At 35.6% G+C, this 13593-nt stretch overlaps 1 protein-coding gene and 1 non-coding gene across 6 annotated transcripts in view; one reads left to right on the forward strand and one right to left on the reverse strand.

Moving 5' to 3' along the window:
• The window catches only part of ECT2 (epithelial cell transforming 2), a 71711-nt gene that overhangs the window by 13678 nt on the left and 44440 nt on the right, over positions 1-13593 (forward strand). For all 5 annotated transcript variants that reach the window (XM_050778283.1, XM_050778284.1, XM_050778286.1 and 2 more), the window contains 3 exons: positions 27-249; positions 4747-4883; positions 9703-9822. In XM_050778283.1, coding sequence (XP_050634240.1) covers positions 27-249; positions 4747-4883; positions 9703-9822 — 480 coding nt within the window. The remainder of the gene's footprint in view (positions 1-26; positions 250-4746; positions 4884-9702; positions 9823-13593) is intronic.
• On the reverse strand, positions 7032-7162 carry LOC126949503 (small nucleolar RNA SNORA72). Its single transcript, XR_007723782.1, has one exon. It is a non-coding gene; the product is annotated as a small nucleolar RNA SNORA72 (small nucleolar RNA).

The following is a 13593-nucleotide window of genomic DNA, read 5'->3' on the forward strand; positions in this document are numbered from 1 at the left end:
TTGAGCTTTTTTGCTTTTGATTACAGGCAAATACTCCTGAGCTCAAGAAATCAGTGTCAATGCTTTCTCTAAATACCCCTAACAGCAATCGCAAAAGACGTCGTTTAAAAGAAACACTTGCTCAGCTTTCAAGAGAGACAGACGTGTCACCGTTTCCTCCCCGTAAGCGCCCATCAGCTGAGCATTCCCTTTCTATAGGGTCACTCCTAGATATCTCCAACACACCAGAGTCTAGCATTAACTATGGAGGTAATTCATCTTTTTAAAAACTTGTCTTTAAAGTTTAGTGGAATGGAATAATTGTTAGAATGTAGATAAATCCCTGATATAGTGAATGTGGAAGTCTTTGCCTTTAATTACCTTTGTTCTAGCTGTAGAGAAAAGACACATGAATAGTTAAGCTTAATAATGTTGCAATTTAATGACTGCTTACTACATGCTAAATGCTTTATATATTTTGTGTGTTTATAATAGATTTTATTATTCCTGTTTTACAGATGACTAAACTGAGATACAGAGAAGTTGAGTAATTTGTCCAGGGTCATATAACTAGAGAGTGATAGTGCTGTTCAAAAAGCAAACAAAATCACAGGGGAGGTCACATAAATTATGGAGAAAATAGGTAGAATGAAGTCAGAAGAGGGTGAGTTCACTTTGTGCTGAACTGATATAGAAAGGTTCCTATAATTCTTCCTTGGTTATCAGTATTTCCCTCTCGTTTTGATTTTTAGTCTGTAAACAAATGTGTTTTCTAGATTTAAGAAACAAATCCAAATCTCCTCTGGACCTCATGACACTTTTCATTTATTGTCCCATTTTTCTGTTCGCTTTCACATCAGTATACCTTGATCTATTGTCTCATTTCCTTGATTCTCATTGTCCTTTCAACCCATTCTAGCTGATCTGCAGTCCTTGTTGGGGAGATAGTTTTTATGCATTCAGCACATGAATAGCTACTCCTTTATGGACACATTTTTTTTTTTTTTTTTTTGCTTTGCTTCTATGATACTACTTTCTCATTTCTCGTTCTCCTTGGCCTAACTTCTTTTTTTTCAATTCTAAATGTTGTATGATCCTCCTGAATCATTGTTTCTTCTCTATTGTACTCTCCCTGAATTATCTTAGTAAATTATATGGTTTTGAAAAAAATTTGTATGCTGATAACTCCCAAATTTGTCCTCTTCCCTGTCAAGCTACCTACTTTGTACTTCCTTGTCCATGTCTAATAGATATCTTAAACCTAACATAACCAAATTAGAACTCTTGATTCTGCCACTCTTAATTCCTCTGTTCCTTTGCTCTTCTTCATCAGTCTTTTCTGTAAAAAGGATCTCTCTTAGATGATTGCAGTAGTCTCCTAAATAATCTCTCCCTTTTAATTTGTGCCTTTGCATATGCAGCACTTAGAAAAGTCTTTAAAAATATATAAATTAGATGATATCACTCCTCTGCTTTAAAATCACTTAATGGCTTTGCATTACTGTAGGTTTTAAGTCCCTATGTAATCTTGCCCTCATCTACCTAATCTCATGTGGTACTATGCTCTCTGATAATGCCTGTACTCTCTAAGCGTCGGTCATACCATCTTTGTTATTCTTCAAATATTTTTAGTACATCTGTACTTCAGGACTTTGTTAGTTACTCTGTCTGCCTCAAGGAAGTCTGAGTGGATTGTCTGTAAAGTTAAATTCCCCCACTCCTTTCTGCCAACCCTGTGACCTGGTTATTGTTTTTAGTAGTAGTTCTTACGATAGAAATTATAGTACTTGTTTACTTCTTTATTATTTGATTTGCATCAAATAAGTAATCTTTAAGAGAACATGAACCTTGTCTGTCTGATTCTGTGTTTTATTCTCAGATCCTAGTATAAAGTGGGTATTCGTTAAATACTTAAGGAAAGAATTGAAAGTGAATTTAAGGTTGGCCCAGAAAATTAAAATGAGTTTGAGAATATAAAGAGGAGCAAATATACAGATAATAGCATACAAATTGAGTTTTTAGGGAATCATGGATAGAATAATGGATAGTTTGCTTGGAATGTGGAAGAGTAATAGTTAAATTAAAAATGTTAATTTGAGGCCTAGTATTAGATCACTTTCAAATAAGACTGTAATATCTGAACTGTATATTGTCATCAACAAGGAATTTTAGAAACTCCTTGAGCAGCAGAGAAATTGATTGAATAGATAATTCATAGAGAGTTGTTCTGAAGAATGATTAGAAAGACGGCAGTTTGGAGACAGACCATGATGTAATCTATTACAGTGGCTTCGGTCATGAAATAATAAGGTGCTGAACCAGAGTATGTGGTGGTTGGAAAGAAAAGTAAGAGGCACAGGAGAAATATTGGTAGAATGAAGTAATAGGAAATAAAAAGAGATGAAGGCAAATTAGTAATTTAAATGAAAGAAATGTTGCCTCGGCATTGAATAGATAGGAAATGTATATTTTAGAGGAAGGTAGTGCAGTTTTAGAGAAATCCAAGTTACATTAAGGCAGAACTGTCCAGTAGGCGTTTGGAAAAGTTGAACCAGCTTGAGAGGGAGAACATGATTAGATCTGAGAATGTACTAGTTTTATAATCATAATGGACAAGAGCATGGGATGGTAAGAGGAGATCATAAAGGACTGAAACTTGAATATGCATTTTAGGCAAGAAAATAAACCACTGAAGTAAACAGATATGACAAGTATACTCATATATTAGGCGCTCTATAAAATAGATTCCCTAGTTTCAGGTCATTGCCTAGACACAAAATAATTAAATTAGATCAGTGCATCTCAGTTTTTTCCCACTGAAGTATATTCTATAATGGCAGAGGCTTCTGGGTCTGGTGAGTGTAGCCTAAAATAGTGTTTGGCAAGTGGGAAATTTTTTTGAATTCTGTTTTCTTTAAAAAGCACTCGGACTGGGCACGGTGGCTCATGCCTGTAATCCCAGCACTTTGGGAAGTCGAGGAGGGCGGATCACGAGTTCAGGAGCTCGAGACCAGCCTGACCAACATGGTGAAACCCCATCTCTACTAAAAATACAAAAATCAGCAGGGTGTGGTGACGTGTGCCTGTAATCCCAGCTGCTCAGGAGGCTGAGGCAGGTGAATCACTTGAACCCAGGAGGTGGAGGTTGCAGTGAGCCGAGATGGCGCCACTGCACTCCAGCCTAAGGGACAGAGTGAGACTCCATCTCCAAAAAAAAATACTCAGAACTCTATAGTACATAATTGTTTTCATATAAAAGCATTTAAAATTGTTTATCATTGAATAAAATTGATATGCTAGAAATATATATTATGGTTGTCACCCATTTCTATTTTATGTCATATATTCCTTTTCCTATTGAAAAACTTGCTATTAGGTGATTCTATATATAATGTTAAAGTATTCTAACCATATTAACAGTAAGAAAATGTATTTTAAGCTTTTATACATTAAAAAGATATGTATCTCTATATTTTTTTTTTGAGATGGAGTCTCACTTAGTTGCCAGGCTGGAGTGCAGTGGCGCGGGAGTGCAGTTGGCGTGGGAGTGCAGTGGCATGATCTTGGCTCACTGCAACCTCCACCTCCTGGGTTCAAGTGATTCTCCTGCCTCAGCCTCCTGAGTAGCTGGGATTATAGGCATGTGCTACCATGCCCAGCTAATTTTTGTATTTTTAGTAGAGATGAGGTTTTGCCATGTTGGCCAGGCTGGCCTCGAACTCCCGACCTCAAGTGATCTGTCGTCCTCAGCCTCCCAAAGTGTTGGGATTACAGGTGTGAGCCACCATGCCTGGCTGCAAATTTTTTTCTTTCATGAAATATATATGAAATACACTGTTGCATCCTCTTTCCACTATACTGGTTGTTTTATATTACGTTAAGATAGTTTGAACTAACAAAGAATTTTCAGTTAATATTGAGTTTTTTGTGGGGGGCTTCTTTTTGACATATGTATGTGACAAGTTTTCGTTATTGTAATGGTGTAATCACAACAACTTTTTCCTCCTTTTTACATGTAAGTAGTTTTACCTCTCCCTTTCTATTTTATTATTTAGCTGTACAAAGATTCATATACCTTTTACCCAGATTTCCCAAAGGGACATATTCTGCCATGTTTGCTTTAGCATTCATTCAGTCAAAATCTCTTTTTCTAAACACAAATACAATACAGACATGCGTGTGTATTTTTAATATATATACTGTTTGAGAGTAAGCTGCAGACATGATATGCCTTTAGCTCTGAGTACTTAAATGTCTGTTTCCTATAATAGAGACACATTTCTTAAATAACTGTATTACTTATTACATTATTATAGTAAGGAAATTAACATTAATACTATGAACTATTTTGTAGACTTCAAATTTCATCAGTTATCCTAAAAAGTCTTAATGTCCTTTTTAGCAAAAGGAAAAAATTTTTTTCTTTTTGATCTAGGATCCAATCCAGGATACACATTTGTTAGGTTGTCTCTCTTTAGTCTTCTCTAACCTGGAACAGTTCCTTAGTCTTTCTTTGTTTTTAATAACCTTGACATTTTTGAAGAGTACAGGCCATTTAGTGGAATGCCTACCAATTGGAGTCAGTGATATTTTTGACCATTTTTTTTTCTGGCCTTAGCCTATGAGAAAAAATTTCTTTAATGGAAATCTGCATGGTGGTACATTTATAACAGTAGGTTTTCTCTCCTTTTTATCTTGTTAAGTGTACATTATGTTTGGTATTTATATTTGGCTTCCATTAAATCTGTCCACCTTTTAACATTTCAGACACCCCAAAGTCTTGTACTAAGTCTTCTAAAAACTCCACTCCAGTTCCTTCAAAGCAGTCAGCAAGGTGGCAAGTTGCAAAAGAGCTTTATCAAACTGAAAGTAATTATGTTAATATATTGGCAACAATTATTCAGGTAAGTATGAGTTTGATTGGAAAATGATTTCTGTTCCAGTGTTCCTAAGTAAACAAAATCTAGGTGATATTCTTTCTTACAAGAAAATTATATAAACATACAATTTGAACATGGAAATTAAAAATGGAAATGTGTGACAAAAGCTGCTGTTAGGGAAATGTCATAACTTTAATATTACCTTTTATTTATTCAGAAATATTTTTATTTTTATTAATTATTTTTAATAACTAAAGCGAACAGAACTCAGTAGGTGATCTCAGAGGGTATCTATCAGGTTTAATTCAGAATTTTGCAGGTTCCTTGTCAAGATACTACATTTATATTTGGAAACGATAGATAACTTTTTCTGAAATTATGTGTTCTAAGAGTCATTGCTTTTACTACTGTATATATGTGAAAAACATTGCCTATACAATAGCAGTGAAGCATAACAGTGTTGATATAAGTAGTTTTTTTCAGTAATCATTTCATGTGACACATGAAATATGCAGTGGTTAGTTATAAATAGATGTTAACTCATTGCTTATCAATATTAAAATGTACTATAAAGTTATTTCTGAAGAAAAACAGCTCTAATGAATCCTTGTAGGATGAGATTATAGAAGATATTAAGGAATAAACTGAAATTTAAGATTCTGAAAGACAATAATAGGTCATTATGTTGGTATCTGTAGAAAGAAGGAAGAAGTCTGTTTTAGGTAATAAAAGAGATAGGTTGACATACTGTTAAGAAAACGAAGTTGAAAAGACCAAGCTTATCTTTCAATAGAAAACAATAGGGAGTTTCTGATTTGGGTTTAGTTTTTAATTGACCTTTATTTGAATTCACAAAATAACTCATTAAGGTCCAATTTAATAGCCTTTAAGTTGCTTGTACCATTGATAAAATGCATGGATAAGAAATGGAAAGACTTCTTACTTGATGGTCATAGAGAGGTTATTTTTCACGGTTAATTATTTGTTTAGCAGCAGTCAGGGTTTTATGAGGTTCTTTGCTGTGTTAGATTTATCTGAAGTCACCTTTGCTCTTCTTTCTCAAGGGAAATCACGCTAGATAGATGAGTTTCTTGTTGAAGTTTTTATAGTGATTCAAAATGTGGTTGAGTAGCAAAAAATCCCTTTGGCATATACTATTCATGTATTTTAGTAGCATTTATTGCTTAGAAATGTAAATCCTTTCAGGCCATGGTAAAATGCATTGAAGTTTCAGAATTCTCATTTGCATATCAATTAAATTCACTAAAACTCCTTTTAAAAAAGCTCATGAAATTATTAGACTGGAGAAGGTTTCATACCACTGTGCTTAGTATAAACTCATCAAAGGTTTTATTTAAAAGATTGTGGCCTAAATTCATGATAGTATTCTCTCTTTAAATTTTTTTTTTGTACTGACTGGGTCTTTCTATGTTGCCCAGGCTGGTCTCAAACTCCTGTGCTCAGGTGATCCTCCTGCCTCAGCCTTCCAAAGTGTTGTGATTATAGGCATGAGCCACTGTGCCCAGCCCATGATAATACTCTCCTTAAAGAACTTTGTTTTAGGACTGATATTTTCCTTTTTAGGGGGATAGGATTTGGAATAACTTAATTATAACTTATCCTCAAAATTAAATAAATATCCGGAGGCTTATTCCACATACTACTTGGATGCCTAATTAATATAAAGTACTATGCTAAGTGTTAAATATATATTTTTTGTTGTTTTAAAGAACTTTTTACTAGAAGAGGAGATAAAACATACACAATTATACTTACCAAATGGAACGTATCAGCATAATAAAGGAGTTAAGGTATTAGATTTGTAAAGTGAGAGTTTTACTGCTCGTTTAGTTTAGGGAAGGTGTTGGGCTGGAATTTTCTGTGTGTTGTGCATCAGAAAAAGCTTCATACAGAAGGTAATGATAGAAGTGAACTTTTTTTCTAGAAAATAAAAATATGGTAATTTTACAGTTTATTTAATAGCAACTGGTACATACGAAATTTCCCTCCTTTAGTAATGCCTTTTTTTGACAGAAGTTTGCAAATTAGCACTGATTGTTTGTAAAAGTTACTAGATTAGCTGTACTGTCGTTTTCCTTAAGGCTGACCAAAGATAACCTAGAATCACAGCCCTCAGATGGTCATACAACATGATCATATAAGTCAGAGCTGGTTTATCACCAGCATTTATAAAAACAGACCTAGGGAAAGAGGTAGGTCCAAGACACATGCATGGTCTTAATATAGTGAATGTTTAGTTTGTCCTTACTATTATAAAATCAAAACAGTGAGAATATTCACAATGAAGTGAATTTTAAAGTATGAATATGATTGGTACAAGTAGAAGATATAGATGAGAAGTCTCTGAGACTGAGTAAACAGTACAAGTGATCATTCAATGTATTATCGATAGCAAGGGTGGAGTAGACATATGGATACCGTGAGAGTTGAGATGAGATGGCCTATACCAATCTAGAGCAGGCCTTTGAGCGGTGTGCTATCTTATCTGTAAGCCATAGAATAATTTTTTTTATGAGATGAGAGATCAATAATATCTGACTTGCATTTCAGAAAGATAACTTGGTTCACTTTGAAGGAGGAATTGAAGAGGGGAAATTGGGGAATCAGTGATACCAATTTGGAGGCTATTTCAGCAGTCGTGAGAGATTTTGAAGATCTGAACTTTTTAGGATAGTATCAGTGAAGATAAGAGGATAGATCTGAGAAATATTGGAAAGATAGAGTCATTGTGGTTTCAGTTTTCATTTTCACAAAGACTAATGATGTTGAACGTATTATCTTCATTTGACATCTGTATATCTTTTTTGTTGAAATAACTTCGTGTTTTTTGCCCACTTTTAAATTGGTTGTTTCCTTCTGAGTTTTGAGAATTCTTTTTTTAGAATTTTTGAGATAGGGTCTCATTCTGTTGCCCAGGCTGGAGTGCAGTGGTGCAATCTTGGTTTGGCTCACTGCAACCTCTGCCTCCTGGGTTCAAGTGATTCTCCCATCTCAGCCTCCTGAGCGCTTGGGACTACAGGCATGCGCCACCACAGCTGTCTCATTTTTGTATCTTTTGGTAGAGATGGGGTTTCACCGTATTGGCCAGGCTGGGAGAATTCTTTTTTTTTCTTTTTCTGTGAGACGGAGTCTTGCTCTGTTGCCCAGGCTGGAGTGCAGTGGCGTGATCTCAGCTCACTGCAACCTCCGCCTCCCGGGTTCACGCCATTCTCCTGCCTCAGCCTCCCAAGTAGCTGGGACTGCAAGTGCCCACCACCACGCCTGGCTAATTTTGTTTTTGTATTTTTAGTAGAGATAGGGTTTCACTGTGTTAGCCAGGATGATCTCAATCTCCCGACCTCATGATCTGCCCACCTCGTCCTCTAAAAGTTCTGGGCTTATAGGCGTGAGCTACCGTGCCTGGCCGAGAATTCTTTATATATTGTGGATACTAGTCCTTTGTCAAACATGACTCGCAAATACTTTTTCATCGTTCATAGCATATTTTTTTAATTCTCTCAAGTGTCTTTTGCTGAAGAAAAGTAAATTTTTATTCAAGTCTAATTTAACAGTTTTTTCATTCATAGATTGTGATATCATGTATGAGAACTCCTTACCTAAGTTTAAGTCATGAAGATTTTCTCCTCTGCTTTCTTCTAAAAGTTTTATAGTTTTAGGTTTTTTGTTTATGTCTGTGACCCATTTTAGTTAATTTTTGTATAAAGTTTTATATTTAGGCTGTGATTCATTTTTTGCTTATGGCAGATGGTATTGTAATACCATTTGTTGAAAGACTATCCTTCCTGCATTGAATTGCTTTTGTACCTTTGCCTAAAATTACTTGACCGTATTTGCATGAGTTTGTTGCTGAATTCCCTGTTTTATTGATCTATGTATGTTTCTCCCTTCACAAATACCATACAATCTAGAACACCACAGCTTTGCAGTAAGAAGCTTCTTTAGCCTTTCTATATAAATTTTTAGAATCAGGTTTTCTATATCTGCAAAAAGTCCTGGAACTTTGATTGGCATTAAATTTATACATCAGTTTGAGGGAGAATTGACATTCTTACTGTGTTGATTCTTTCAATCCATGACCATATGTCTACATTTATTTAGGTTGTCTTTGATTTCTTTCATCAGTATACTGTAGTGTTTAGCATCATGAACGTATTTTATTATATTTATACTTAAGTATTTTGATTTTTTATTGTGATACTACTTTCTAAATTTTCCATTTGTAAGTTACTGGTATATAGAAGTAAAATTGATTTGTGTCTGTGCACACATATGCATGTTCTGACCTTGTATCTTATGGCCTTGCCAAACTCATTTATTAGTTCTTAGTTTTCTTCTTTTATTTTTTAGGTTGATATGAGCAGCAACGTAGATACAAACAGATCTTCTAGCTTCAAATCCAGTCTTTCCCCCAAGCCAAGCTTCTAAAAATTTTAAAACATTTAGCACATGTGTTAAGTATGTCTGGAGGCAACAGATTGCTTGTTGCTTTCATCCTTAGTAACTTAAATACAAAAGTAGAAATTACTCTTGTATCATACTAACGATTTTAATGATTGATTGCAGAACTGTGTGAACTTTTATTTGCTTCTAATGACATTTCATGACAAGAGCATATGTATATACATATGCACAGGTATATAAATAGAGTATATAGAATAAAATAGAATAGAAAATATGGGGAAAATGTCTCAAATTTAGGGAGAATATTTTTTATTATTACTTCCTTCTCTATTAACATCTTATGTCTCCTCTATCACTGTCTATATTTTAGGTCTTTCCTTTTTCCCACAATCTACTTAAACTAGTCTTTTTTCTCCTTTAGCTATTTCAAGTACCATTGGAAGAGGAAGGACAATGTGGTGGACGTATCCTTGCACCAGAGGAGATTAAGACTATTTTTGGTAGCATCCCAGATATCTTTGATGTACACACTAAGATAAAGGTAAATTTGTATATGTTAGATTAGTAATTTTTTTCAGATTGTACATATTTATTATGATCTTTGAGGTACTTCTGGTCAGCTAAATAAGTTTTGTACCTAAAACTTTGAGTCATTTTTCTGTGTTCCAATGCCTCATAATGTTTGTTGTTTGCTCTTGTTTGTTTTTTGAGATAGTGTCAACTCTGTCACCCGGGTTTTAGTGCATTGATGTTATCTCGGCTCACAGTAACCTCTGCCACCCAGGCTCAAGCAATTCTCCTGCTGCCTAAAAGTCCTGAGTAGCTGGGCACAGGCATGTGCCACCATCCCAGCTAATTTTTGTATTTTTTTTTGTAGAGATGGGTTTTGTCATGCTGCCCAGGCTGATTTTGAACTCCTGACCTCAAGTGATCCACCCGCCTCGGCCTCCCAAAGTGAGGGGATCATAGGTGTGAGCCACCGTGCCCTGCCTTTTTTTTTTTTTGAGATGGAGAATACTCTCTCACCCAGGCTAGCGTGCAGTGGCGTAATCATGACTTACTGCAACCTTGACCTCCTGGGCTCAAGTGATTCTCTCACCTCAGCCTCCCCTGAAGTAACTGGGATTACAGTTACATGCTGCCATGCCTGGCTAATTTTTTAAAAAAAGTTTTTTGTAGAGATAGGGCAGGGTCTTGCTATGTTGCCCTGGCTGGTCTCAAACTCCTGGACTCAACTGATCTTTCTGCCTTAGCTTCTCAAAGTGCTAGGATTACAGCCTTGAGCCATTGCACCCAGCCGTTGTTTGCTGTTTTTTAATTTTCAGTTAATCCTACAAACAAGGAATTAAGGCTTTATAAAATCTATTCTGTAGAGACATGTTACTCCCAGTACTATTTTTTTAATGTTCCTATTGCTTTTGCTCTTGGGGTGTATATTTTTGTTTTGCTTTGGCTTGTTTTGAAAACTCTAAACTTCTAATGGACTAAGAGTTCATTTAAGTCCCTTCTCCATTTATAGGTAGGTAAATGCCAAAAGTATGTGAGACAATGCTGTCCTCTTATTAATGATTTTCCTTTGGTGAAGGGCCTGTGATTTCCAGGTGTCAGTCTCTTACAGTAAAATAATTCCTGGACAGATTTAGCTGAACTCTTAAACTACTTTTTAAGTAAGTAGTTTAGTTTTATTTCCTCTTACTTTATCTATGTAGTACTTGAGCAAAGTTTATCAGTTTTCTTTTCTAATTAACTCACATTAATGTTTATGCCACATTCCAATAAAATAACCAATCTGAATTACAGGATGTTTTCAAATATATAAGATTGTTTTTTAGTATGCATTATAAACAAAAAATATTAGATCTATAAATTATTAAAAATGACATTTACCAGTTGCTCATATTTTGTGTTTTATCGGTATTGCTGGTCATATTTCAGTTAATTTCTAGATCTGAAGAGAACTTGGAAGGAGTCTATTTAAAAAGCTTAGAAAGCTAGAGAGTTTCAGGCTAGTTAATCCTATTCCAATTAGGATTCTGAATTTTTGAAGAGGAAAGTACTTTTGGAATATTTTTTGTTTTAAAAGACTTACTGAGTGGCACAAAAGCAGAATGAAGGTCAAGTAGGTTTTGTGGGGTTTTTTTTTTTTTGTTTTTTGTTTTTGTTTTTGAGATGGAGGCTCATACCGTCACCCAGGCTGGAGTGCAGTGGTGCGATCTCGGCTCACTGCAACCTCAGCCTCCCGAGTAGCTGGAACTACAGGCATGCACCAGCATACCTGGCTAATTTTTGTATATTTAGTGGATCTGGGATTCTGCCATGCTGACCAGGCTGGTCTTTAACTCCTGACCTCAAGTGATGCGCCTACCTCGACCTCCCAAAGTCCTGGAATTACAGGCATGAGCCACTGTGACCGGCCTGTCAAGTAGGTTTTTGTCTTGGTGTTTTGCCACTAAATTTGTGTATCAATTTGAATTTGTGTCAGTTATTTAGCTAGTCTGGACACCCTTCTATGACAAAATGTGTTATTTTATGTTTGCAGAGTCATAATCTTAATTTAGAAAATCATATTCTTTGATTCAGTGAAACTTTGAACGTTTATCACCCTTTAGTTTTCTTATGTGTAACTTAATTCTTTAAGCTTCTTTTGTAAGATGGTACTTCAACTATTCGTTTTTCAGTTTTTTCTTTTTTTTCTTTTTTTTTTTTTTGTCACCTAGGCTGGAGTGCAGTGGCCTGATCTGAGCTTACTGTAACTATTTGGTTTTTTAGCTGATTTCAGGTTTGTCAAATATTTAACCATTTTAAAGCTTATGTTCTTTTCTACTGTGAAACCAGTACGTGCTGTCAAACATTTGTAAAACTCAAGAGAAAAGAAAAAAGGGAGAGAAATACCCATAATTCCATTATCCAAATATGCCTAAAATTTTGGTTTATTTTCTTTGTCCTTTTAATACGTAGCAGTTTTTTTTTTCCTGTTTTAAATGAAACCAAGCATCTGTTGAGCATTACCACATCTACTGAGCAAAAACTTGGTATTATTGTACACATTTTAGAGATGTGAAACCAGTACACACAGAGAATAATTTTCTAGAGGCAGTCATCTAATAAATGCTGGATCCAAGACTTGAACCTTTATTTGTGTAACTTCAAAGTCTTTTCTCCTAACTACTAATGCTATTTTGCTTCTTTAAAATCATGCTGAGGTACATTCTTTTAGTATGTAAATGACACCGTGTAAATGTGTCTTAAATTTGTACAGTTTTCCATATCATCTCAATACAGCATTCCTGAAAACATTGGTGTCTCTATTTTATAATATCACATAGTGGTTAAGAATATGTAGTGGAAAAAACAGGTTTTTTTTTTTTTCTCCTTTTTGAGATGAAGTCTTGCTGTTGCTCAGGCTGGAGTGCAGTGGTGCAGTCTTGGCTTACTGCAACCTCCATCTCCCGGGTTCAAATGATTCTTCTGCCTTAGCCTCCCCAGTAGCTGAGACTACAGGTGTGCACCACCACACCTGGCTGATTTTTGTATTTTTAGTGGAGGTGGGGTTTCACCACGTTGCCCAGGCAGGTCTCAAACTCCTGACCTCAGGTGATCTGCCTCTGCCTCTCAAAGTGCTTGGATTACACCACTGTGCTTGGCCTGAACAAAGCAGATTTGATTGATTTTGAAGTCAGGTGACTTTAAGTGCTTCAGTTTTCCTGTTTATAAAATGGGATAATAATAACTGACTCATGAAGTTGGGTAAACTAATCTTCAGAAGTTTTGTGTAGTGTTAAAACTTTTTTACCCATTGTGTTTACAGCCAGTGTCTAGCATTTAGATTACTGTCAGTAAATGTTTACTGAATGATGGTCATGTTACCTTTAAATTTCAAAATCAGGACTAGCACTCAGTGTATTTTCTTATCTAAGTATTATGTAAACTACTTTAGTAGCCTCATTCTTAATTTGCTTCCAAGATCTTGTGAGCTGATGTTTCGAGTAAGATGAAAATATTTGAGGTTGTTATCTACATCTCTCTCTTTTCCTCAGTATGAATTTTTCTTTTTCAGGATTAAACATCATTAATCCTTGCTGTATAATTTTCTACTCTTAGCTGGGCACAGTGGCTCATGTCTGTAATCCCAGCACTTTGGGAGGCCGAGGCGAGTGGATTGCCTGAGCCCAGGAGTGTGAGACCAGCCTGGGCAACAAGGCAAAACCCCATCGCTACAAAAAATGCAAAAATTAGCTGGGTGTGGTGGCGCATGCCTGTAGTTCCAGCTCTTCGGGAGGCAGAGGTTGCAGTGAGTCAAGATCATGCCACA

Source organism: Macaca thibetana, chromosome 2, assembly GCF_024542745.1.
Source record: "Macaca thibetana thibetana isolate TM-01 chromosome 2, ASM2454274v1, whole genome shotgun sequence".
NCBI classification, from domain to species: Eukaryota; Metazoa; Chordata; class Mammalia; order Primates; family Cercopithecidae; genus Macaca; species Macaca thibetana.